We start from the raw sequence: 27,290 nt of genomic DNA, 5'->3' as shown, positions 1-27,290 counted from the left end.
CTGCGTTCTAAACCCTGGAGAGGTCTGAACTCTGCCAAGGCTTCAGTTTTCTGGAAAAAAAATTCTGTATGCTTAATCTATGGACAGAATCCTGGTCCAGATTAAGCTGAAAGATGAAAAGACTAAGTATGCCTTCTTGTCTTCTTTGAGAAACTCGATCTTTTGCATTCTGATAATGTTTTTTAATTTGTGAGCCAAAGTGGTAAAAGTTGTTCTTTTTTTCTACAAATCACAACCTAAGTGGAGATTTTTCCTTTCTGTGTTTAAAACAATTGCTCTGTGGTTACATAGTCCGTGTGGGATGTGAGATCCAGATACAGCTCCTTTTAAGGGAACAAATTCTCTTTTCTTGAATTGCATCTTAATTTTAAGCTGAGAATACACTCATCAATTATTCAGTTGATACTCTATCACAACACAGAACTGAATTCAAAAATCCCTTGGGATAAGCAGAGATTAAACAGAACATGGTTTATTGGGTAGGATTTTTTACTGTTTCTCAATGATTTTGTGCCATCCACGTGCCCTCTCCCCTGTTGTCCAGTTCAGTGCTAATCTTGCCTTGCTCAGCAGAATTCTGTAAAGGATGTCTTTTTGCATTTTCTTTTTAAATACCCCCTCCAATACTGGAGTCACAGACCAATGATACCAGTGTGACCTCCCCCTTTCCTCTCCTCTTTTCTTTCTGGACCATTCTAGTCTGGCAAACAGATCCAATCTCACTGCTGAGTAGGGATGGCTCAGATTCTACTTCTATCATTTGGGGAACTCAATAGGGCTACACACTCCTGAAAACTGCTGCAGTGTATAGGTTATGTCCCCTTTTCTAATTCTTCTTAGGCTCATTGCAGGGCGTGATACCACCTGTTTAAGCTTCCTTACTAACTAGCTGGCAGAGATGCAGTACCAAATATGTAACTTGCTGTTGACTTTCTCTTTACTTTCTAGGTTTTCCTTGCTTTCACCTAGCAACAGCTACACTGAGGATCTGACTTTTCTTCTCCTATTCATCTTACCCTTCCTCAGCTCCCTTTCTTAAAGGGGTGTCCTTTCCTAAATCAACCTTCACCTCTGAATTCCTCAGTAAAGCAAACAGCTTTATGTCATTTACCTCTGTATAACATACCTGACCAAACAAGTCACCTCAGTTAATAAGTCACCTGCTTTCACTCTCTACCCAGCATTTGCTCCTGAGCTGCCTGCTTCACATTTAATTTGACACTGTTTTACCTTTTACATTCTTTGAGTGCATTCAACCAGTGTCTTCCGAAACAAGTTTTTTAGCTGTTTGGATTTTTAGACCACTGCTTTCCAGAACTGTTTCAAATATCTTCAACCTTTCTTCAAACTGAGACATAGTCTATTTCTAGTTACACTAGAGCAGTGTGCTTTTATTTATATGTGTTTACACTCAAGTAACTATTGACTTCAGTCTCTATTTCACTAGGTCATTAAGACCAAAGTTTGACAAGACTAAGTTCAAAAAAGCTAAATAGTTATAATTGGAATAAAAATATCAGACCTTTATTGGAAGCAGAATAGTTACTAAATTTGACAATTTAGGACGACATATTTATAATTTGGGAGCTCATCGTTTAAGCAATATCAGATTTTCTCTAGTAGCTGGTATTACCTCATCAAAGTCTGCAATGATTTCATTCAGCAAACGTAGGCATTCTACTCCTTGGTTATTCATCTCAGTCTGAGAGTAAAAGTCAGCAAATCCAGGAATAGAAGCAAACATCACACCAACTGCATCATAGGACTGAGAGTATAATTCCTAAAAGAACAATGAAGAAAAAAGTGTTGAAGTGGTAATGTAGGGAGGAGAATGTAATTGGCTTCTTATTTTTTCCATGCATGGTACCTTATATTTGAGGTTAGCATTAGTATATTGTTAGCCTATTTCAACAGGAGGAGGCTGAAAGCTTTCACATTTTTATCACAGATTATAAGCAGGGATTGCCCTTTCTTTGAAAGCCTGCTCTGCTCTTTCTGCTTCAGAGGTCAGGAAGCTACACCAACAAAGAGGAAACAGAATTTTTCATGTTTTGTTTTTATGGAAACCACTTGAAGAAATGAAGGATGCAATTGCAAGTGTGAATACCAGAGAATCAAACACTGTTAGGCAAGTAAAAGGAAAATGTTTGTCATTTATTGGTGTTTAAGTCTGTCTCGCAAATGTTTGCAGTTGACAATATATTTCTAAATCTGGTAATTATCAAGAATCAGACCATTTAAAGAGTCTCATGTGACCTCTTTCTAGAAGGTCCTCTCAGTGGCCACGTTTTCTGGTATGTAATTTATACTTCACACTACTGCAGCTCTATGCAAGCTCGTCTATTCAAGGTTTTCAGAGAGCCCTTATTCTGTGGTAAACCGTGGTTCTCCTAAGATGACTATGGAGCTATTTGGTTGCCTGGCTCTGGGAGAGGTTCCTGCTATTAGAGTTTGAAAGGAGGGAAAAAAAGAAGTGAGCATGACAATGGACTCTCTGGGAACAGAGAGCAGATTATAAGAGTCAGACACAGGAGGACAGAGTATGCTCTGGGATATGTTTCCACTTATGTTATTCATATAAATCACTGGTACTGAATGATATTTATTTATTGATGGGTTCTTCTCATTATATATGTGAGAATCATAGAATCACAGAATAGTTAGGGTTGGAAAGGACCTTAAGATCATCCAGTTCCAACCCCCTGCGTGGGCAGGGACACCTCACACTAAACCATGTCACCCAAGGCTCTGTCCAACCTGGCCTTGCACACCACCAGCGATGGAGCATTCACAACTTCCCTGGGCAACCCATTCCAGTGCTTCAACACCCTCACAGTAAAGAACTTCTTCCTTATTTCCAATGTAAACTTCCCCTGTTTAAGTTTTAACCCATTACCTCTTGTCCTGCCACTACAGTCCCCAATGAAGAGTCCCTCCCCAGAATGTGGTAATTTCTCTGAAGCCAAGCACATTTTTAGGAACAAAACCAACTTCAACTTTAAAAATGCCAAGGACAGATCTCCCCCACAACTCCTAGTAGGCTTTCTAGTGGCTAATATACCATAACCATATGCATTCTGTTTCGTTTAAGATTTTTCTAGGTTCAGCTTCTGTTGTTTTACTCAATGGTGGATACTTTCATTTCTGTTCTGGGTCTTCTCTTAGGACATTCTGACCTGGAACAGCTGTTTCTCAATGTTCTTTTTCGTGTACTTTCAGAAATTTTAGTGCTTTGGTCTCATGATAAAAGGGCTTACTGGTGGATGTCATACACCACCTGATGTGAACACCTCAGACTCCTTCCTTCATCCAGATTTTCCCTAGAGAAGCATCCTGAACCCCTGCCCTGTACTTTTCTATGCTGCAAATGCTGCTACTTCTGTAGATTCTTTTACAAATCATCCTACAGCAAAAGTGGGAAAATTCTGTTAGTTTCCAAAGGTACTGCAGAGCTTCAGAAAAACCCCATGATCAATTCCCTTCCTGCCCTTACATGTCCTTTCATTGAAGAATATCTATGGGTTCATGGAAGCTATATTCTAAGGACACTCTTATTCCCTTTTGTAGGTACAGAATAAAAGAAATGCACATGGTAGTTCATGGATGCTTATGGAAAACTCAACAATATGTGCTAAGAGAAGTACATATATACTCAGTCATACTCTTTGACCAGATCATGAAGATAGAAAACAACTGGCTGAGCCTTCAGCTGCTCCTTTTTTCTATTTTTGGTAAGAAGCCTCAAGACAGAAATAATACATCCATGAGAAAACGCTTACAGTACACATTTGGGAATTCATTTTTTGAGAGCAGAGAAATTAACTTAATAGCCAGACATGAACTGCAGGATTGATTGTACTGAAATCTGGTAGATGTTACAGCCAGCCAGCTCATGCATAAATCATCTCCAAGTATAGTCACTCTGGAAATTGCCTTACAAAAAGCAGGGGTGGTGGAATTGAATTCAGTGGCAAGTTATTGAAGCATCAGCAGTGATCCATGAGGAATCTGTTTTCTTCTGAAGATTATTATGCATGTGAGTGTATGTGAATGAATGTGTAAGAAAGGACATCCATAATTCAGGTATGGCAGAAAAGAAAAATCCATAATTCAGGTATGGCAGCACACACTCATGGTTGGTATCGAGGTCTGTTCCATTTGCGATGAAGCCTTTTAACTTGGTTGCTTTCACACAGATATTTTCTTATGTGCAGAGTGGTGTTTAATACCCACAGAGTGTAAAATTCCTCAAGAGGCACATTTCTAAAGTGCCTTTTCTTGTAGCTTCTCACTATGTTGCCCTTCCCTAGGTGATATTTGAAATCATATATTCAGAACACCGTGATCCCTCATTATACAGTCTAATTCTTCTGGTTACATTTATTTCCAAAAAGTATAATCAGAAGAGGGTAGTCTTGATTCCTTTTTGCTGCACAATGAATAGATACGTCTGGCAGTCTGAATCTTGCAACATCTGCAATCTCTTCATTATAAAAGATGATTCCAAAATTACATGAGTAACTCCCGGTTTCACCATACAATAGCCTTTATTCACAGATGATACTATAATACGTATTTGCCTTATTTCAGATAATGAGTAAGTGACTTACTGCTGGTTTCAGAAACAAATTCTGAACTTTCCTTTATCCCTTCAGCAACCTTTCTTCAAACTCTGTCTTTGGAACATCCGGAGATTCCCTTATCAAGCTTGCCTGTGTGTATTATGAATATTCTTTAAGAATATAGCCACAAACTATGTTTCTGAAATGAGCATTTTGTTAACTGCCCCAAGGAGACAATTCAGAGACAATTTGAAATGGTGAAAATGTTCTCTTGGGTCTGAAGATGAGAGAGGCTCAGGTCTCTTGCAGGCTGTTGCACAGGTTTCTTCCATAATAACTGGCAGGGCTGCAATAATACTTCTACAACACTGGGCTATGTTAAGGTTTCACAGGCATTATGTTAAATTCACATATCTTTTTTATAAATACTAGATTTTCATAGACTCATAGGTTGGAAGTGACATGAAAGTCATCTAATACAGTTCCCACTCAAAGCAGGTCAGGTGTTTTATAGCCTTGTTCTGTTGAGGGTTGAGTATCTCAAAGACTGGAGGTTTCACAACCTCTCAGGATCCCTCTATAATGACCCCTTTTCTGGGGATTTTTTTTTTCCCTTGTATCCAACTGAGATTTTTCTTCCTGCAACTTGTGTCATTGCCTCTTGTCCTTCCACCTGCACACTGGAGAAGAGTTTTGCTCTGTCATCTCTATAAGCACTCATTAGGTGGTTGAAGACAGTAGCAAAATCCTCCTTCAGCCTTTTCCTCTTAAGTTTAAATGAACCCAGCTTTCTCAGTCTCTCATCATGCTACGTGTCCTCACCCCCAGTCAGTGTGGCCCTCCACTCGACTTGCATTAGTAGGTCCATATGTCTCCTACTGGTGAGTTTGAACCTGGGAACACCACTTTATATGTGGTCCTAGAAGGGCAGAACATTTCACTTTAAAATATGACTGTCTTTTTAATGTTGATCAAATGTAATATAATGAATTATGTAATGAATCCTATCGAGAACTAAGTTCTAACCAGTTTCTAACAGATTTGCTTTTCTTTTGCCAATCAGACAAAAGTATCAGAAATAAAGCTGATACATACTTCATTATCCCGATCCTTCTCCAGGAAGTGACGAGCAACGTGACTGGGTAAAATATTCCGTAGCATGTTTTCATTGTGCTCCCTTAACTCCTTCATTTCATTGATTTCTTCTTTTGCTTGTACACGCCACAAAAAATCCAGCCTTGCTGTGTATTCAAGCTGTAGTTCCAGAAAGAAAAAAAAAAGGCAAAAATAAAACCTGACTAGATAAGAGTGGAGATCATATTGTCATCCTGGCAGGTTGCTCCTGCCATATATCCACATTCAATGCCAGAAAAAGAGGTTATTTCTTTGCCTTGTGTATGGTGAATATCTCAGAGAAACCTTGGGCAAAATAATATTTGTCATATTATTGCTATAATCAGTGGCTAGAAAATGTCACAAAATTATTCTCCTTTTAAACATCTCTATATCAGCTAGATAGTGGAGTCAGACAGGAGATAAGGTATTGGAAGATACTGGTATTGGTATGAAATAAATATGTTCCTATTTTCATATGTGTTTTTAAATGAAATGTGTTTAATGAGGAAATAGCACAAGGGTCATCCTAAACACTTTGCAGAGACAGGGAGTTTATTTCTCAAGGATTAGCATCTTTCAGCAAAATTATATATAATAGCCAATGCACTCCCAAAGAAGACTTTCAATTCTCTGGCATCAAAATGAAGTATTTCTACTGTTGGGACATACAGATATTTGTAATTTATGTCTTAAAAAAGCTAGTGAAAGACATGCTATTTGATACCCTCTCAAACACTCTGTCCCTGATGTATTGTGAATCCAGTCTGCAAACACAATTTAGTATGTGCACAGTGGCAGTGCCTGACACCCTCAGATATGAACCAAAGTTAAATGGTTTTCAGTGTTGTATATGTACAGAACAAAAGGAAGATTCCTGCACAGCTTCTATATACACACACATATATATGTATTGTGTATTTATATACATATACAAATGCATAATCATATATACATAAATGACAACTGTCCGGTAGCTGAAGCAAGGAACATGTTGAAACATCATGTTGCTTGCCTGAGAGACACATGTGTGTCAGCACATGGACAAGACCAACACAGCCAGAACTTCTGGGTGCATTAAACCGAAGGACACTTTTAAGCAGATTTCAACTGGTGACTTGTTAAGCTACAGCCTTATTGAAAATGATGGAGATATATCTGTGTGCAGTAAACTGAAAGAGAAAATATATTTGTGAAGTCAGATGCTCTAACTAGAGATAATTATCAAACACCCAGCGGATCAACATACTATATCAGCAAATAGATGGATTTTGCAGTTGGGAGAGACCTCAAAAGGTTTGCCAAAAAGTGCTGGGATTAAGGAAGTGGTTGGGATATAATTCACATGCCAAATTGAGATAAAGGGCAAGCCTGCAGTGGGTGAGAGTGACTACAAAGGGATTGTTTAGTGACTCATCCTGTTCACAGTTTTTGTCACCAGCAATGACCAATAGCAAACGGTTTAGAAGAAAATGCAAAGCATGGTGCAAAAAGATTTATAAGTCCTTTATAGCTCCAGGGAGCTTTTCTTCCCAAAATACAAAAGTGGCTTTGGCTTTATATAGACTTCCAAAGCTTGTATGTTATTTAGTAGTGGCTTACTTGCCCTCTAGATGCTATTGCTACGTTTATAAACAATTAATGTCTTTTCAATTCTCATATTCTGATCTTCCATTTTGTGACTACTAATTCCCTAAATTAACTGCACCATAAAAACTGTCAGGAAAAGGTATTTTAAAATGTTTTTAAGTTTTTTTTTCAGTTTTCTTTCCCTTTCTTTTTGTTCTGGAAGACAGAGCCCATACCAGATCATAACTGACCTTTGTCTGATTGAGAAAAGGTAACACTGACTGTAATTTTGCAAGAAGTTCTAAAGGTATTTTAGAGGTTGGCTTGGAGCAGGAGTTGCTGGTGGATTCTGAGTTCTTTGATTCTTCCAATATTCGACAATACTACAATAAGAGCTTTGAAAAAAAACCCACAACAGTACAGTTTTTTACAGCTGTACAGGAAAATTTCACATCTCTAGGCTTAGCTCAGAATAGCAGCAGCTAATCTTTACGTTTCAGATAACATCATTTTGGTTATTTAAAATCACATTGTAACATGAAATATTTTTCTTACATCACTAGTGGGCAATGGAGATCACCCTTTCAATTCAGAGATAAAAGGGTGCGCTACATATGAGGTTTGAAAATAGAACATTTCAAGAAGATGCTTTGCTGAGTTCTGATATATGTTAAAACTAACAAATTGAGTTGAGTTCTGTTGAGTTTTAGGTTTATTTTTTTATACAGTAAAGAAATGTTCCTGGGTATGGTGGAGCTAATAAAAATAACTTTCCAACCCTAACTATTCTATGATTCATTCTATGACTGCAACATAAATCTTGAAATGTCCAAGTTTTCTTTCCCTGATACATAGCTCTATGAAACACTCCTAATTCCCGTAGTGAGTGAAGAAAATAAAGATGTATTACACAGAAAGCCTAGTAGTACCTATGTTCTCTAAATGCTGTACAACCCCACCACTCTGCAGACAATTCCCACAGGCAAGAAAAACACAAGGTAAGGATCAGCATTTGATGGATGGCATATTCTTCCTTAGAGAATGAGAAAAAAGGATTTACATCCCAAAGGGACATCTTCAACCACTGAAAATAGTTTAACTCTGGATAAAATAAGAATATATCCTTTCTTACTACACTAAAATGTGCTTCTAGATGAAATTTAATTTCTAATAGGGAATTAGTTTATTTAGTTTGATGTCACGTGACATTGACAAGACTACTTTTAATTGTGGTTTTAGCACAAAAGACCCTCAAAATTTATTGTCTGAAGCATGGGTAAGATTTTAAGAAAAAGCCAAGTGTGATTAGACAACTTTTTCTTGAATCTGACTTCGAATTCTGGGTGCAAAACTGGGGATTAACTTTAAATTACAATGGATAAGGAACAGTAGTTAGTCGTTCAGAAATTAAAGGCCCATGAAGATAATCTTACAAAAGTAATCCTTTCTGTAAATCCACCTAGAATGAGGCAACTTTTAAGAAATTCTACTTCAGAACACTTCAGCAGTTTGTGAAGAGTAAAGTTGTGCCAGAGGGCAGATTGATTGGAGTTAGCTGTGCTTCCCATCAATTCAAATTAGTGATGAGTTTTTTTTAAATGTGCTCGGGATGGAATTTTTATATATGTTTTTAGTTGGCATTTATACAGAGACCTTTGGGTTAACTCTATAATAAGAAATTAAACAATACAAGAAAATGGTCCCGGGCACTGCCCTTGGATATTGTTAAATTGACCAAGTGGCCCTATGAATTATTTGGGAGGATATGCAGGGGTTAGCACATCTCAGGGACCATTTCCAAAGGCAGTTGAGTGCAGCCACCCTTTTTTATGGAAGGAAGATTAACAGGATGGAAAACAGGTCTCTTGGCTGGAAAATCCATTTAAACACCTCGGATTGGGCTTTGGTAGAGACAGGTATTTGCACTCAGAATTGTGATCCTGAAGAGCATTGCCTGGATTCTGCCTAATTCTTGCTCTACATAAGCACCTTTAGTTATCTTTCTTACTCCTTGGTCTCACTTAAGATGATTCCCAAGACTGTAGGTTTGTATCTTTGGTATGCTAAGAATCATTGGGAATATTATATGGCTTATCACAAATTTGGGATATCAGTCATAAAGCTCTGAGGCCCCTAAATCCCGATTGCCATCTAAGTCCATGTGAAAGAATTTTTGCAAATGATCTATGACCTGAAGAAGTTAGTGGTGGTGCTTAACTGCAGATTTTTCTCATTACCTCAAATCTGTTGTTTTTCCTTTATGAAGACGCTAAGCTGTTGCATTGGAGTTTTATTATTTTCTGTTTGTTCTTCCCTTTCTTCATCTCGATTTTATGCCTTCTCAAATGCACTGAAGCAATACGATGCCATGATAAATGAAGTCCTCTTTGTTCCTTCAATTTCTATTAGGAATTTCAATATCACTTGTATATTGCTGAATAGCATATTGCACATGTTCTTTAAGAATGCTAGGCAGAATTAGAAGTGGGTTTTCTTTAATCAAATTCTGCATAGGGTTTATTAAATTGTTAAAGGTCATATGCTCAAGAGGATAAAAAGGCAGCTGGTATTTTGAAAGTGATTATTGTCACATCCTGTAATTGCAAGTGATATAGGCAATGGCTAAAGCAAATATTTGCATTACCTGTTGACCATGATAAAATACGGCTAAAAGGAACATTGCCATCAGTAGTAAAGATGCCTCCTTTGTACCCAGGAAGTCTGTGCTGGAAAAAAAAATCCAAAGTAAATGACAGTTATTGATTTTTCAGTATTGCAATTGTTCAGAAATTTCATTTCATAATGCTTCCTGGTGCTTTTCATTGTTCTTTAAAAAAATCCCTTCCATTTGGGAATTTAACTTAGCAATAATTAGTTCAAGAGAAAAGGAGTGTAATTGTAGTCCTCACTGTTTGGAGACAAATGTATTAAATAACTCAACTGTAGCCTACTATAGGTACACAGATGGTGATGACCTTCCTCTTTCAAATGTGATAGTCAAGCTCTGTGTCTGTCAGTCTCTTCTGGGAGCCTGGTAAACAACACAGCCTCTGCAGAGTACAGGGAGTGGGATCTGGATGGGGTAAGGTTGAGGTCAGAGCTGGGAAAGACAAACTTCCAGACTGTGAATGTAAAAGCCCAATGAATTGGCCTGGAGATGAAAGACGAACCCCAAGTCAGATGCTGAAAGTTAAATATCCCTGTATTGTGAGAAAAGAATAGAGGACAGGTGAGTTAAGGGAAGAGGTGTGGATCGAAGGGGAACCAAACAAATGGCAAATAGTAATTAGGACTGGTTTTAATGAGCTGCAAGGAGAAGCACAGAGAAGAAATATTTGCCTACTACATGGGAAGTAAAGGAAACTGCACACAGTAGGAAAGCAAAGATGAGCCAAGAAGGTACTGGCTGCACAAAATCTGCTGTGTGAAATTGCTGAGGTGTTGTGTGTGGAGCATGAAGAGAATGTGACAAAATAAGGTGAAAAGTGTCCAGAGCAGTTAAAGGGGGTTCCAAATATGAGGAAAAATTACAGTTATGTGGAAAGATGAAAAAAAAATGAAGAAAGTGAATATCTCTGTAATATCATGGGGTTTCAAAAAGACATGTTTCCCAAAGGAAAAGACATTAATTAAGAGGATGGGGAACTGGTAGGGCCAATCTCATAGTTAAAAAAACGGGAGAAAGCACTAAATCTGGAGATGAATCAAACATGGATACTTGGAAATTATTTTGTTGAAAGATGAGGAAATGATTAAGAAGTGCTGAAGCTGTGAAAAAGAAAATATAATAAAGGAGTAAAAAAGGAGCAAAAGTTGGAAGAGACTTTCTGACACTCTTCTGTCTACCTCGATATTCAAAAATATATAAAATCCATTTTCCATAGTAATTTTGAGAAAAAGATCAGGTGATATTTGTCAGAGCAGGAGTCCTATGACTGACATATTAGAGAGAGAAAGAGCAGAGCTTGGTGGAGACTAAACCAAAAGGAAACTATTGTGAGAGAGCTAATTCAACTGACTTTGTGGGCTTAACAAAGAATGTACTGTGAGGAAATGAGCCACTATGGGATGAGTCAACAGTATAGAGCAAAAGACAGCAGAAAACATCTTTGTCATCTAAAATAATTTGGAATCCAAATGTCTCACATTCTGAAGTTGTCTGAAATAAAACCTACCAAAGATTTTATTCCAGAAGAACCCCTTGTACACTGGCTAAATGCAATAGCCTCAAAGGAAAGGTCTTAGTCATGAACTCATCTGGTTTTGTGTACTGTGTGATGTAGCTATAGCCACAAATATGTGAGCTAGATGAGTTTTGGTGGGAGTTGCAAAACCTTTTATTCAACTAATTGGTATAGCTAAGAAAAAAGGTAAGTTTCTGGGCACACAGCTTTGAACCTCATGTTCCTTAATGTCAGAACTGAAGTTCAGATCCTTGTCCTGAGAGTGGAGTATTTCAGTTAAGTTCCCTGTCCCCTGGGTTGTTGGCTACTCTAGAGGATATTCTTGTGATAAAAGCCACTGGAGAATTTTACTGATACAGGGAATAGAAACTACTCTAAATTCTCAAAGATTTTCATACAAGGGAGAATCTTTCTTTACCATGCTTGATTAGTGACAATAATTAAAGACAATGAACATGATTTCTACTTCTAGTTACTTAGCCAAGGTATTGCTTACTGCCATTTGTCGTGTTTGCTGGGATCTGCTGTGAATATGCTGCATGTCATATCATTATCTGTAGGAGAACAACTAGCATTAGAAAAAATAATTGCACCCCAAATCTTTGGTACCTGGCTACTGTAGGAAACTAGCAAGGAAAGATAGGCTTGTGGATCCTCAATATGTATAAAGATGTGGCTGTTGTGAGAGCTAATTTTATTGCAAATCCATGCTTTTCTGTTATGCTGGGGATCTTCATTTGGAATGTGCTGACAAGCACAAGTAACTGCCATACCAAATTGGTCAATTATCAAAGACTGAAGTGTTTTTCTGAATGACCTAAATCACTGCTGCTCTAGATTAAGTTATTGCAATACTTAATGCATCTCTGACTCTGCAAATTACTGTGGTTCTTCTGTCCTCCTCTTCAACTCCTCTTGCTGGGAAGAAAGTCTGGGAGGAGGAGTCTGTTCTTCAAATGCATTTCTACAATAGGATCATCCTTGTATCCCTTATATCTTTTGCAACTACATGTTATAGTTTGGCTTTTATTAGATTAAAAACCTGCCCCTAAAAATAAATTTTTCACTCCTGTTTTCTTAAACTGAGGTGAGAATTTCAGTCAGTATCTCTGTAATTTTCACAAACAGATGCAACCAATGTATATGCATTGTAATACGTATTTGTAGCAACATGGATAAACTATTGGAGACATAAAAGACAAATCCTGCTCAGTACCCATTACCTTATTAAAAAGCATCTTCTAAACGGGGCTGTGAACACTTACTCTCCATTGTGGTTAAAGTTGTCATACTGAAGGAAAAGGGAAGCATAAATTGTCTCAGTCAGCAGAGAATAGATCGCAATCATGATGAGAAGTACTGCCAGCTTCAGGACAGAGTTGAGACGAAGAAAGACTGCACAAGTCACCATTGCCAGCACGCCAGTGAAGACAAAATACTGTATAGGAAACAGCACTGATTACTTTTGATGATCAGTGACTACATATGGACTCCACAAATGTCTACATAAATGATAAAAAAATCAGAAGTATAAAAAAATTTGCTTCTAATTTCAGTGCTCAGCTACGTCTTCTTAGGTTATAGGGAACTTTGAAAGTAGGGGTTTTGTTAAAACAGAATGTGAAATTACAAATTCTTTATTTTACAGGGCACCTCCATGTCAATGGAAATCCTTCTAAGTGTTTTTATGGCATTCTCACTGTAATAGAAAGGAAAGGGAGTTCAGGTCATTAAAAAAGAAAGGGAGAGATGCTGCATGTACTAGTTTTTCAACAAAAAGCCAACTGAGAGACAATAATTTGTATTCCTTCTAAACTTGTACAAGATCCACATTAATCAGGATTTAATTCCTTTCCCATGCTACTTGAAGAGAGGATAAAGACAAAGGTTGGGTGGGGTTTTATTGTGATTTTTTTACATTATTTTCAATATTGCATGTCTACTTAGTTAAATTATTCTCTTAAAATTTGATGCCTGGGAGTTTTATTCATATATCATTTTCTAATCTTTTCATTGTCTTGTTTCTCTCAATGATTAGTCATCTGTCAAATGCAATCAATGCAGTTGATACTGGATATAGAGAGATAATCATGGCCATGAGCTGTTCAGATTTAAAATAGCAGCATCAACACCCACAGTCCAAATGTAGTTTAAATTAAGTCCTATCACACAGCTTTAGGAGAGATTGCATTCATTTTTCTGAGTACAGATTTACTTTAGTACAATTGTTCTGTAGGAAAGTCTGCATCCCTGCAATTGGCAGCATACTGCTGGCGGTATTATGACACTGCCATATGACCTTCTAACCAACATATTGCATTTATTTCCCTGTCCATGGCAGGGGGGAATTGGAATTAAATGATCTGAAGGTTCCTTCTAACCCAAAGAATTCTATGATTCTATGATTTATCTACACACATGATCAACCCATTGATTTTATTGCCTGCTTACTCATCATAGAGAGGATTTTCTTTGCTCCAAATGCAAATTTAAAATAACTAAAGCAGAATGACTGATGGTTTTGCTTTGTAAGTATTAGTCTCCATTAGCTTCATATGAATTAAGTAATGTGTTTTATTGCACTCAGCTCATCAAATCATCACTGGATGTGTTTCCAGCCTAAAGGTTCTGTATGAAGCACAAAGGTTAAAACTCTGTTAGACTGTTAAACCCCATTAGACTGTAAGATTAATTCCTTTTGTAACCAGCCTCTGCTTTTTTGATCAGCATATGGATAAATGCAAAGATTCAGCTTCACAGTGCTGCTGAGGCAGCTGACTCTGCTACCAGTACACAGATCATTGATTCCATGTAGTGGTTGCCATGTAATCTTTATTGATCTGTGCCTCAGATTCAAAAGTACCCTTGGAAATACCTCAGGATAGGAACAGATGTCTGTGGAAGATGCAGATGAATTGAATGTCTGGTTCTTCAGGGCTACTGGTTTGTCAAAATCACACCATAGCTGTGAAGAAAGGAAAACAATAAATAAATCAGGGCTACATTGTGCACTGGTGACGAAGTGTTCGTGTGGCTACTGATTGGGTTCAGGGATAGAACTGGCTCCCTAGCTGGCACCAAGGGCTAAGTTGACAGTAAGATGACATACTGTGGAGGTGAAATGGAAAGGGAGGAGCTATAAAAACTATAGACATTCAGCATCTGGGTAGCATTCATATAATTTCTTGTTGCAAAGAGGAAAAATGAGCTCCTCTGGGAATTTCAGAAGAGTGATGTTTGATTTTTTTAAGAATTACCCTCTCAAAATGCTTATACTTTTTTACAAACTATTGAGAAAGTTATTGAATTGGAAACACAAAATCAGATTTCATGTGTGCACTTGTTTGCAAGCATTTTTTTTTATGCTACGTTGGAAGGGACGGTGTTATCCTTCTAGATATGGGACAAAATACCATGGTACCATGCATTATGGCTTATGCCAAGACATAATGTGGTCCCAGAACTGCAGTTGTGATGCCTAGAATGGAAGAGAATGAAAATTCATTCATAAAACAACGGTTTTGAGAATATAAAACTGCTCTTGCTGTTATGACCTGCATTATTTTAATGGCATTTCAAACCAAGTATATTAAACAAAACAGCAGTGTTGAGTTGCAATAGATCATGGTATTAGAACACAGGAAAAAAATCATTAGTAGTTTCTTATTTTAGCAGTTAAAGCAGATGGAGTCTCGTGTTACATATATTAATCCAATCTGGATGCTTATACTAGGTCATTTCATCAGCCTGGTATGTACAAGCTAGTTTCTCTGCCTTTCTTTCCAACAGGTTAGAGTTTGTTTAATTAAGCCCAATTTCTTATAATTAAATTCTAATGAATTTTGAACTCGGAACTCTCTTGTTTGTTCTTTCAGCAATTCAGTCATCTCTGCAATGCAGCAACATTAGCTAGGTTGTCTGCAGTCCTCTGTGAGAACAGATAATTATTAGTACCTTCTGAAAGTTTATGAGTTGTACAGCACCACTCTGCAGGGCAGAATGCCATGAAAACCACTCTGCATGTCTTTAAAAAGACCTTCAGGATCAGAAACTTCTTTTCTGATTTTATAACAATAAGAATGCACTTGATATCAAGAACCACAAGACTCATTTGCTCCCTTGGTGAAATTGAAGCCTCTCATTAGAAAACATCTTTGTCCCTCCAACTGGGTGTGTTTAAATTCAGTGGACACTGCAAGACTGAGTTTCATTACCTGTCCTTAAATGCATGCAGCTCCCTCCTGGCAAATTATTATTATGGCAGAATTTTGACATATAGAATAATGAGGTTTTATGAATGTTGTTTAATGTAGTGGTCAGGCCTTGGTGACTCAAGTCATTGCCATTCTGAATTTATGACAGTAAAAATAATTGTTTGCTGCTTTATAGAAACCCAGTGGCATGACAATAAAAGGAATTCTGTTTCTTTTGACTGTTTTAGAATTAGCCATCCTACCACACTGAGGTGGACAGTCTTAAAAAATAATTCACTACAAGTCAGAGGAAAATCTTACTGCCATCATATCCGTAGGAAATTGGGTATGGATAGCCCATTAGAGATCACGTTGCTTAAAAGACCATGCTTAATTCTACGTAAATCTTTCTTGAAAGATATTTGTCAATCATGATTTAAAAACTTCTAGATTCTACAACACGTCTTAATGATCTATCCTATAATGGACCACTGCCCTCGTCTTCAGGATGTTTTTAGCCCTACTGAACTTCCTGTCATTTACTGTATTTATATTTTCTCTGTAAGGGTCATGATCAGTGGCTACACTCTTCTTTCTCTCACTAACTCTCCTACCACTGATTGTGTGGTATCACTAAAAAACCCAGACAGATGTTGAGTCCTTGGATACTGGAAACCTGAATTCAGTCATGGAAGAATAACAGCAATAGAATATAATAAGATCTTGTATCTGTTAGCAAAAGATGAGGCAAACTCTTGAGGTATCAGGCTTCAGCATATTTACTCCAATGATACAATCATAAATACCATTAATTATTACAGGGTAATTGTTGGTGCTACTGTGTTGTTATAGTTGCCATTGGTTTTACGGTCAATAAATACTTCCCTGGGCTTGTTTAGAAGAAAATAAACTAGAAGTTTAGATGAAAAAGCACTGCTACACCTGTAGGCAAAAACTGCCCTACAAGACAGAAGTGATGAAAATGTTAATTTTAATCAGTGAGATATTTACCTTCTTGCCTAAGCCCTCAACACCTGCCGGGCTGTCTGACATGATAACCTACCTAATTCACGCAAAGCTGCCATCTCACATTTCTGAAGACATCAGGGTAATCAGGGATCTATTCCGTTTGCATACAAGACCCTATCCTTTTACCATGTGTACACAGGCCCACTGTGGTCAATTACCACAGCTGCTAAGTAAAGTTTAGTACATGCATTTCCTCACAGATACGCTGACAAACTTTGCTTTAGATTTGACACTTAGTGCAGATGTGGAAATTAGGAGCCCTCAGGGGGCACTCGAGGGAGAAACATCTCTTTACTGGGACCAGTATAAATGAAAGAAATCTGTGGGCATTCGTGTTTTTTTACATTGACTACAAAGAAAGCTGAGTGACTATGCCCATGGTTTGCTACTTCAGCTAAGGTGAATTCAGGATGAAGGGGGTTTTCAAACCACTAAATGAACAAGACAAGACATGTTTAGAATTTGTGCCTCTTAACTTCTTTTTTGCATGCTGTCGTTACCGGCACAGAATGACCAATTCCATCCTTTCTTTGAAGGTATTTTCTGGGTCTGTTGACAGTTTTCATATTTTTTGTAATCTAATTAATGGGAGAACTGTGAGATGAAGAATTTAATATCTGTAAGCATTTCTTGTATTGAGAGTCTTTAAAGAAGCATATGTTCAAAAATTACAAATGGTCCTCAACAGGTAAATACATTGAATAGAAAGTGACAAAAGAGTTTTAAAGATAGATGACACTCACAAGGGAAAAATAATTAGATATTTCAGAAATACAAAGTTTAAGCAACAGATTTAATTTCCTAAAGCTGTCATACGGTGCCTTTTTTTTTTTTATATTTAAATTATAGCTGGCTTATAAACATATTAGTTAGCAAGTCCTGTAGCAAGATTAATAATTTAATAATCATCTTTTCCTGTATAATATCACCTGGATCCTTATAAGCTTACAATATTGATGATGGCTCCAAGAAAATTAATCAGAATGGATGCAAAGATAATGACATTCCTGGCCAGGTAGGTCTCATTAATCCAGCAGCAAGTTTTCCGAAGCATTAAAGGTAAACATTTGTAATCCTCTGCCGTAGTGATTAACACAAGAGCGGAGTGCAGCATAATCAGAATAGAGAACTGAATGACCATTGGTATCACCCTAAGAAGAACAAAAAAATACAGTAAATTCAGCATTAAACCACAGTACAATACTGCCGCTGATCAAAATAAATCCTTATGCAGTTCAGACTGAGAAAAATCATTTGCCGTAAATCTGAGACAAAAGAATACCAGGAAATAAAGCAGAGAAAGCAAATATTTGCTCATATTCCACAGGTCTGTCATTGCTTCACATGGATTTTTGCTGAGAAACTGCTGTTGAAGAAAGAAGCCAAGGAAATAATTGACGATGCCTCTATTGGTTTATATGGAGTGTGAGTCTTAAGCTTCTTTCAGAGCAAATCTCTTTAGCCTGTACGATATGGATGCCACTTTTGTATGAGCTGGTTCCCACTCTAGTGTATTAGTTTGGTAGGATGTTATTTTGAATACAACATAACACAGGTCTTAAGCTCATACTATACCAAGGGTCATAGATAAAAAGTGAATACAGTAAAGCAGCCTGTTTTCTGGACTAAGTCAGGATATAATAATTACAGAAATCTAAGATTCCTCTCATTTTAAACCACAGCTAAGAATCTTGTTGGCTTCTGAAAAAGCAACTGATGTACTATGTTCATTGAAGTCCTTTAAAATATAAAGCATAGAAACAGGCGTTCTATGATCCAAACAAGTTTGAATAAAACATGTCTTTTTTCATACCCTATAAATTTTGTTCTTGCAAATGTGATCCTTAACTATTTTTAAGTGTGTATACAGAATATAGGTCAAGTCCTTTAAAGCCCATAATTTCTTCTACTCCAACTTTCATTATATTTTTTCTAAATTTATGCTTTTTTTTTTTTTATTAAATATGGGACCTGAAGTCAATCAAGTAAACTATGCGTGGTTGGGAAATGTAGTAAATTATTTTATTTTGCTGAGAAGAAAGCACTCAGAACTTTGAAAGTCAAGTTTCTTTGTCCCCACACCTGCACTGTTATAAGTAAGGTATATACACATAAGACGATATTTTTTGTAGTATCAACTTATATTACAAAACATTTTGAAATGTGAAAAATGTGAAAAACATCAAAATGGAAGTTCTGTTCCCTAACTAATTGAAATAAGATGAATTATGCATTAACTTTCCTTGGGAGCTTCATGTGGTACTATGAGCTTTGACACTGTTCTGATGATGTACTATCTGTATGAAATGTTTTCTTACACTTGGGTCAGCATTTCACCCCAGCAAGTTTTGTCAGACTTTAGTGTGTGAGTTGAATACAGGACACAAAGGAGCTTCCTAAAAAAGTCCCATCCTCTCCACCAAGATACACAGAAAGCCAAGAAAGAGGCAGTCAGTAAAGCCAGGGAAAAGCTGGACAATATGTGCATGGAGAACTAGTCAAGGGAGTCAAGAGAGCTCATTAAGAGAGCTGTGTAATTTAGGATGCATCTTCCTGCACAGCAGCCTTTTAGATTTATTCAGGTAGAAAGCACCTTGAGATCTACCGACTGATCTGTTCTCCGGTGGCTATACTTTGAACTGGGGTTATAGACAATGGCAGGTGCATGTATGAAACAATTTCCTTCAGTTTCCCCACACCACAGCAGTATTATGCAGTAGCCTTCTTGCTTTCCGAAGCCAAATGACTGAGAACTGCTTTGGGACCCATGGTTTCTTGCTGTATCTCAGATACATATAGACAATCTTTATACGCAGATGTAACCTACCAATTCTGCAGACCTAGCCTGACCTAGCTCCAAATGAAATCAAATTAAGGCTTTCAAAAAGATTAGGGTCAAGCCTCAGGAGGTCAGACCTGAGGACACAAAACATGAGTTCTTATTTTGGACTGCCAAATTTTACATGTAAGACCCAGTGCTATCGAATTAAAGGGAAATAAATTGAAATTAATAAATCGAAATAAAGGGAGCACCTAGGGACCTAAGTCTGGGATATCAATCCAAAATGCAGCATAACCTGCTTAGGTTGCGTGAGAAACCATGGTCTTGTATTTGGTCATAATAAATATATAGCCAACAAAAATTCTTCCACTGTAGCTGTTCAATTAAACATCAATGTGTTTGTTTCTGGTCTAAGCCTGCTTTAGATAAAAAAAAAAACCTGAAGTCTGCACACCTATGACCTCCTAGAAGATCAATCCAGTATCTGTGCTAAGATTTTATTGGCTGCATGCTGATAGGATTTAAGTACAGCAGAAGACATAGCCAAGGTCAGAGGAATAGGAGCAAATAGCCATAATACTCTTTGTCTATGAACTTCAAGAGCTACAGCACCTGGGTTGGATCACCTCTTCATTCAAGTAGAGATTCAAGACCAGATGCTTTTCTTTCTAGGGGTTCCCTTACTGTCAAGTGAAACTTGAAATGGAGCTTTTGCTTTCCCTCTTCCACATGAACAATCACAAATCAAGACCTGAGCCAGAAGGAAGCATACACAAAACAGGTGATGAAGATGTTTAAATGAATAACAGTGTATCCCCTCACAAAAATAACTCAGTGAAAAAGAGATAGAAGTAAGAGTAGTTCAGCAGTCTACTCCAATATGATTGATTGCCCATCTGAGCATATAGAAAGTGTATTGCAGGAAATGAACCAAACTCCCAGGCCTCTCAGATAGAGAAGATGAATCACCGCAAGGTTGGCAATGTAATGTAATGGCTTCATAGAGGATAATTACAGCAGAAATATGGCATTAATTTATGTCACTTAGAGTAATTTCCCCAACTCAACATGTCAAAGAATGAAAACTATTACAAAGATTTTGAATTCAGTGATGTGTCTGCCCTGTCTGTCTGAAAGGTATGAATGGATCAAATATTTATCCTGTGGGAGTCAAACAGAGATAAAATTCTGAAACACCCATACACATTAGGTGATTCTAATAATAATCTAATACATAAGAGTCTAAATAATCTTATAATAGGAAGATGATTCCTTTTTTTAACACACAGACTATGGCAACCTATCTAGGAAATTCCCTGAAGATCCTTAATAATATATGTTTTATGATGATTGAAATAATGTTTTCTTTCACTGAATTTCCAGAAACCCTCAAAAGACTCAGCTCAGAAAAATATTCAAGCATGTACTTCAGCAAATACAAGATTCCCTTTTTCAACAGATCTCTGAAGCATCCATTGAAAGACTCTTAAATGTGTTGTTAGGAAATCGGTAGGTTACCATAAGTAATGTTAATTATATTTTGTTAACTGTTCCATGGGAATGATGTGATGTCCTTGCATTTCCACTGAGGTAGTTTACTTCTCTGATATCTGCCAGAGCTATAAGAGATGAGTATGCAGTTATCTCCAAGACTCTCTGAATCAAAAGGTTGGTTAACTTGGTGATAGCTTGTTTGTGTGCTCTTAAATTGAACTGATTTTAGAACTGGAACATGGGAAATTTGGACTTCCAGATTATTTCCCCATTCAATATGTTTAAGCATATGGAAACCAATTAAACCCAACTAAAACCAACTAGAAACCCTTCACCTTTTTATTTTAGAGCAGCTCATCTGGTGGTCTCCGCTCGTTTAACAGGCATGCTTTTTTAAGACCCAAACACACTTTTTGAAGCAGAGCAACAGAACTTGAAAACAAAGACTGAATGCTGCCTTCTTAAATGTTGACAGTGATCTTCAGCTTCTGAAAGAACATAAGCACTGCCATAAAGCACCCATGCAGCTTCAAATCTTCTCAATCTTCTCTCACAAACGGGATAATGGTGAACATCCTTTCCCTAAATATTGTCCCAGGTACTGGAAATCAACCTTTAAGGGTATTTTTGAGGCCAAGGTTCCATATTTTTTTTAAAAACTTCTGCTGATCTTATGTCATAGGGATTGATCTGACCTTTACTTGAACCTATTTATAGTTATGACCTCATTAACTTTCAGTGTCAAAAAGGTCCCCAAGGCATTTCTGAAGTGCAGGGAAAAACAGCAGACAACTGTGGAACATGGGACACCAGGAAGAGGGACAGCTGCAGGCAATATGGCTATGTGACTCCTTCTCCCCTAATTCCAATTGCTCCAGACACCCTCACAAGAATTAACAGAGATGAATCTGTGAAGGTACAAAAAATGTCATGGTTTTCTTTTGTTGGTACAGCAATGATTGATATAGCAGCAGAAATCTTTTTTGGAAAACATGTTCCATTAATAAGATCCATAAATCTTCTTGTACACACTGAAAAAAAAAAAAAAATAGAAGTAGCAGCTATCAGAAGTGAAGAATTTTAAATGTGTATTGGGAGAAGAACTTTAAAAAATCAACCAAACTTACTAATATCAGAGCAATATAGCACAAAGGAACAGCAGAAGGTCATGTACTGTTCTGGGTACTTCCCCAGCTGAGAACTACAAAATACATGGGGCACCACTGCTGCAGACTTCAGTTGCCTGTCTGCTTCTAACCACCTTATTGCTATTCTTAGATGCAAACATGGTGTACCAGAACTTCCAGACACGATCCAAGAAATATTGCTGGATTAATGTAATATACAATGTTATTTCTTCTGGAGCACCTCCTGTATGAAAATAGGCTGAAAAAGTTGAGGCTTTTCAGCCTGGAGAAGAGAAGGCTGCATGGAGACCTCATAGCAGCCTTCCAGTATCTGAAGGGGGCCTATAGGGATGCTGGGGGGGGGGACTCTTCATTAGGGAATGTGGTGACAGGACAAGGGGTAACGGGTTAAAACTTAAACAGGGGAAGTTTAGATTGGATATAAGGAGGAAGTTCTTTACTGTTAGAGTGGTGAGGCACTGGAATGGGTTGCCCAGGGAAGTTGTGAATGCTCCATCCCTGGCAGTGTTCAAGGCCAGGTTGGACAGAGCCTTGGGCGACATGGTTTAGTGTGAGGTGTCCCTGCCCATGGCAGGGGGATTGGAACTTGATGATCTTAAGGTCCTTTCCAACCCTAACTACTCTATGACTCTGTGATTCTTATACAAATACTGTATTTTCAAGGTGATTCTACAGGCAGACAGTTAATGTTCTTCTGAGTATTAGAAACCATCTGAGAATGAACATCTGGGCATTTCCATTTTAGCATTTACTCTTTCTGAAGAGCAAATGAGCCAGGGCATGTTTTAGTGGCAGTCAAGTTCTACAGGCTAGAAAACTGCTAGAAAACTGACCTTGCCCCTTGCACTCACTTTGTGTTCTCACTATTAAATAGTAGACAAAAATGCCAACTTGTGGGCTTGATTCTGTGAAACGTGGATACAGAGATCTCAGTTATGTCACGTTTTCTTCACCTTGAGAGGAAATTGTTGCTTGGTCAGCCCAAATAAAAGCAGAAGTGAGAAAAAATCTACCAGTTCACATCCTTGCTTCTTCTTAATGGCACAAGATTGCTTTCCCAGCTGCATATGTACCATCAGCAACAAAGCACAACATTACAATTTTCTTACATGGCATGTAAGAAACAAAACCAAAACACTGATTCCCAAGGTGATTACCACCAATTTTACTTAGCAAAGTGCCGCTGTCTGGATCATGTTTTACTTCAACACTGGAAGCAGCAGGCCATATTGTGTCAAGCTTTTGTAACCCAAAGTTCCCATTTAGTGGACTCCTGCTTAAAAGCATAGCAATGTAACGTCAATAGACATAAAAGCTACATGCTTTTTTGTGCTGTCTCACATAAAAGCATGTAGCTGCAGATAATGTGATACAGAAGTAGTTAAAATTGGTAAAAAAGTGAAAAATATTCCCACTTTTGGGAACAAGCAGATTTTAACAGTTCATTCCACATCAATCCTAGAAATATTACCCCACTGTTTTCCCTAGAGTGCCTTCAGGTGTATAGAGGTATATTTCTATATTTACCTGGAAGAAGGAAGTAAGCTTTGGATAGTGGTGATAAATACAAGGACAATAAATGCACACACCAAGTTTGATTTGAATACTTCATCCCGCATTTGAGAATACTAGAATAAAAGAAAACAAACAGAAATTAGCTGTTAACCCATGCAGTACCTTCACAAAGACTGGTGCATATAAGAGACTTTGAGAAAATTAGCAGGGCGATCTAATAAATTAGTGAATCTGAATTTGTTTTAAAAAATGAAATACAGCAAATGAATCATTTATAAGCTGGTAAAATACTTTATCCAAAAGAAAAATATTCTGTAATTTGCAATGCAAAATTGTTTTACTTGGTTGCCTCTTTTTCAAAATTCTTTACTTTAAATCCCCAATAGATACTAGGGCCTTCTGATGTTGGGTAAAACAATATTTAATAGCTGATTAAAATACTTAATGACCAGGTACCATGGGCTTCCTCACCTGAAGGCAAACACTGAAGTCAGCTGCAACTCTGCATGCATGATGTGACAGAGGTGTCTCCATCCTGTCAAACTGAGACTATTCCATTTTATCTTTTAATTTTCTTATTTAAGAAAAGAACACAGAATGGGACATTCTGTGACTATGTGGGATGTGGGTCATGATCTCTGTATCCTGACTTATCCAGAGGCTGTGCAGAAACTTGTCATTCTCCAAGGAGAAAATGAAGGCATTGTTATGTAAAAGTCCATTTGAATTGCAACATTACTATGATTTATTGTAAAAGTATTTTTCTCCAGCGTATCAAACCACTGGAAATGCTAGCAGATTCCCCTTCTATGGGAGTTACCAAGAAGAGGAGGAACAGATACATCAGTGAAGCGCAGAGACCAGTGAAAGTGGAATTGTTACCCAAGTCCTCAGCTGGCATTTATTCAGCTAAACTCCAGTTGTTTACAGTAGATGAAGTTTGGTCCATAGACATATTTTTGTAAGTCTATTTATCCTGTACTGATCCCACTGAATTTCCTTCACCTAATGAAGAATCCCACAGATAGCTTGGCCCAGGCATTTTCCTCCTCTGCACAGTAATCCATTTTATACAATCTCTTGTAGTTTTGAAGGAGCTAAGAGTTACGTGTGTAGAACAAAAAGAAATCAGTCAAAGAAATATCAGAATCTTTCTCCAGTGATTTGGAAACAAGGCAAACTGCAGTTATAAATGCCTAGAAAGCATCATAATTGTGAAAAATTAAAGCAAATCAAGAAATGGATCAGGAACATACATTGGGAGAGTTCAGCTATGAACTGCTTTTCATAGCTAATCTGATTTTTAAGGAAGGTTTTACCTTAGTCTATATTCACTATATGAATATAGTGATCAAAACAGTCTCAAGCTCCTGAAATAGGAAAAAGGCTGCTTTCTTCCCTGCTCCCGTTTGTTACAAGAAAGAGAGGGGTTTTATTTGCTAGTGTCCCTCATTTTGACCCCTCTGCTGTGATTATATCCTGTGTCTGCTGTAGGCAGTATCACTTTGACACGATTTTTGATAGTCCTCACAGGCAACTCCATTTTGCTGCCGGAAGCTCAGAAGCACTGACCCTGATTTCATGTGCCGAAAAACAACTGCATCAGTCCACTTAAATAATGAACTGGGGCTTTTTTTGGTTGCGGCATAAAAAGAACTAAAGCAAAAACGAGAAGTACATTCCTTAAAATATAACATGAAATCCCAACTGTTCCTTGGGGAAATTATAGGAAACTAATTGAATGAAACACAAACATGGGACTGCCTGCTGTGTTGAGCATTATGTCAAAAGGATGAATGCTGTTGGTCTAATCAGTAACAATGTCATGATGAGAAATTGCTAGCATCTCTGAGGCAGCACAAACACTAATGATAAAGTAAGCACTTCTGTAGCAGCCTACCCCTTAATGACTTGGAGAAATTATTGAAGGATAGACTAAACCTCAAGGCATTTCCATAAGTATGGGGAGGCATGTAGCTAACTATAGCTATGTAGAGTGGTAGGAAGAATCATGATGTGACCTACTCTGCAATGAAAGCCTTAGCAGCAACGTCCCACAGACCTGCCTGCACTGGTGTGACTTGCCTATGGTGTAACAAAGGCTTATCCCCTCTTCTCATGTGGCTTGAGCCATTTGCCTGTGCTGCTGGGGGAAAGTTATTTCTCTCCTGGTTAGCCCAGCAGTTAGCTGAAAGTGGGCTCGCATAAGAAAGCCAAAGTCTCCTCTGCCAGGTAATGCTGCTTATTCCCCACCTCTCCTCTCTTTACCCAAGGCTGTTTGAAAAGGGAGTACTGGTAATATAATAGGCTTTACATGTTCACCTAGAAAACATGTCTGTGCACTGGAGAGTAGCGTTTTTGGTCTTATCCACACTGCTGATGCTTGACTCAGGACCATATGGATGAAAAGGAAGAGGGTTTTTTTTCCCCCTTTTTCAGAGCAATGTTGTTTGTGCCACTGCAAAAGCTTCTGCAATACAGTGGAGGAACAGAAGAAAATGTATCAGGAAGCCCAAGGTAGGAGAAGAGATAGATGAACTCCTGAGAAGACCAAAGGGTAGACACAGGTTCAGTTGTTGATCAGTTACAAAAGGAAGATGCTGAACAGGTATAGAATTTGCCCAGTGTTTCTTGCAGACCTGCTTGCCACTGGAAGTTTTTGGGTTGAAGGAAAGCAGTGAGACTCATGTCTGCAAGGGTACAACATATAGGAAGGGCAATCTTTTTCCCTACTCATTTAATTTCTTTTTATCTTGCCCAACAGAAACTCTGAAACAGAGAAACTCAGATATTTAGGTCTCATCTTTGACGTAAGAAAACCTCTACTGTGAAATTCAAAACCTTTTTGATATTCTCAGTGTGCTTACCTCACAGAAGATATGTAAACACTTCACCTGTAAGACCAGTCTGATTTATAATCCTAATGCAAATATGCAGGAAGACTTAAAATGTCTTTATTAAAATCTTTATATTGGAAATTTTCTTTAATAAAACCCCCTAGCAGCATGTAAAATTCCGTGCCCTGTTACTATGTTTTACCCTGTATGAAATATTATGTCTGCTATTTCCAAGTCACTGCTGTTAAGTCAGACCATCATGATAATATACTGGAAATCATCTAAAATAGTATCAGATTTTCCTTATGAGCTATCACATATTTAGAACCCCGTCGTATATTTTCATGCTACCATTAGAAGTACTCTCCTGTGATGAGTCTTTTGCTTTATCTGCCTACATCATATTTATGAAAATAACCTCTAGTAAAATAGAGAGTGAATTCATCTTTATATGGGATATCAAGTGTTAATGAGTGAAATACAAGTTAGTAGTGGCTAGTCCATTTAGGTAAAGAATCTGTAAAATATACTGCATAGGGATCCTGCAAAAATATTCTGAAGAATGAAATATTATGAAATTCATATGGAAATATATATACTATATATATTATATATCAAGGAGATCAAGGAAATATATGTACTGTATATACTATTATATCAAGGAGATAAACCATTCACTAATGCAACTGCTACTGTTTGCTGTGGAATCTACATTTTTCTATTACCAGGAAGGATATAGAGCAATAAGATAAGAGAGGAGTAGGAAGATATACCAATGGCTTAAACTACTGTGATACACCACTCATTTAGAACATTGTAAACCAGGAGCTGTGCTGGCTCCCATGGTAGTTTTGGGCATGCTGA

The 27,290-nt window shown here is 37.6% G+C and overlaps 1 protein-coding gene across 2 annotated transcripts in view; it reads right to left on the bottom strand.

The window, feature by feature from the left end:
- The window catches only part of ADCY8 (adenylate cyclase 8), a 119,808-nt gene that overhangs the window by 8,304 nt on the left and 84,214 nt on the right, over positions 1-27,290 (bottom strand). For both annotated transcript variants that reach the window (XM_061447715.1, XM_061447714.1), the window contains 7 exons: positions 23,602-23,702; positions 17,600-17,801; positions 14,304-14,393; positions 12,694-12,866; positions 9,889-9,970; positions 5,658-5,816; positions 1,634-1,780 (listed from right to left, as the gene is read on the bottom strand). In XM_061447715.1, coding sequence (XP_061303699.1) covers positions 1,634-1,780; positions 5,658-5,816; positions 9,889-9,970; positions 12,694-12,866; positions 14,304-14,393; positions 17,600-17,801; positions 23,602-23,702 — 954 coding nt within the window. The remainder of the gene's footprint in view (positions 1-1,633; positions 1,781-5,657; positions 5,817-9,888; positions 9,971-12,693; positions 12,867-14,303; positions 14,394-17,599; positions 17,802-23,601; positions 23,703-27,290) is intronic.

Source organism: Pezoporus flaviventris, unplaced genomic scaffold, assembly GCF_033815535.1.
Source record: "Pezoporus flaviventris isolate CSIRO_AGI_PZ_B2104156 unplaced genomic scaffold, CSIRO_AGI_Pfla_v1 ptg000007l, whole genome shotgun sequence".
NCBI lineage: Eukaryota > Metazoa > Chordata > Aves > Psittaciformes > Psittacidae > Pezoporus > Pezoporus flaviventris.
Note: the sequence above shows the minus strand (reverse complement) of the source record. Positions and strands in the feature narration are given on the sequence as shown.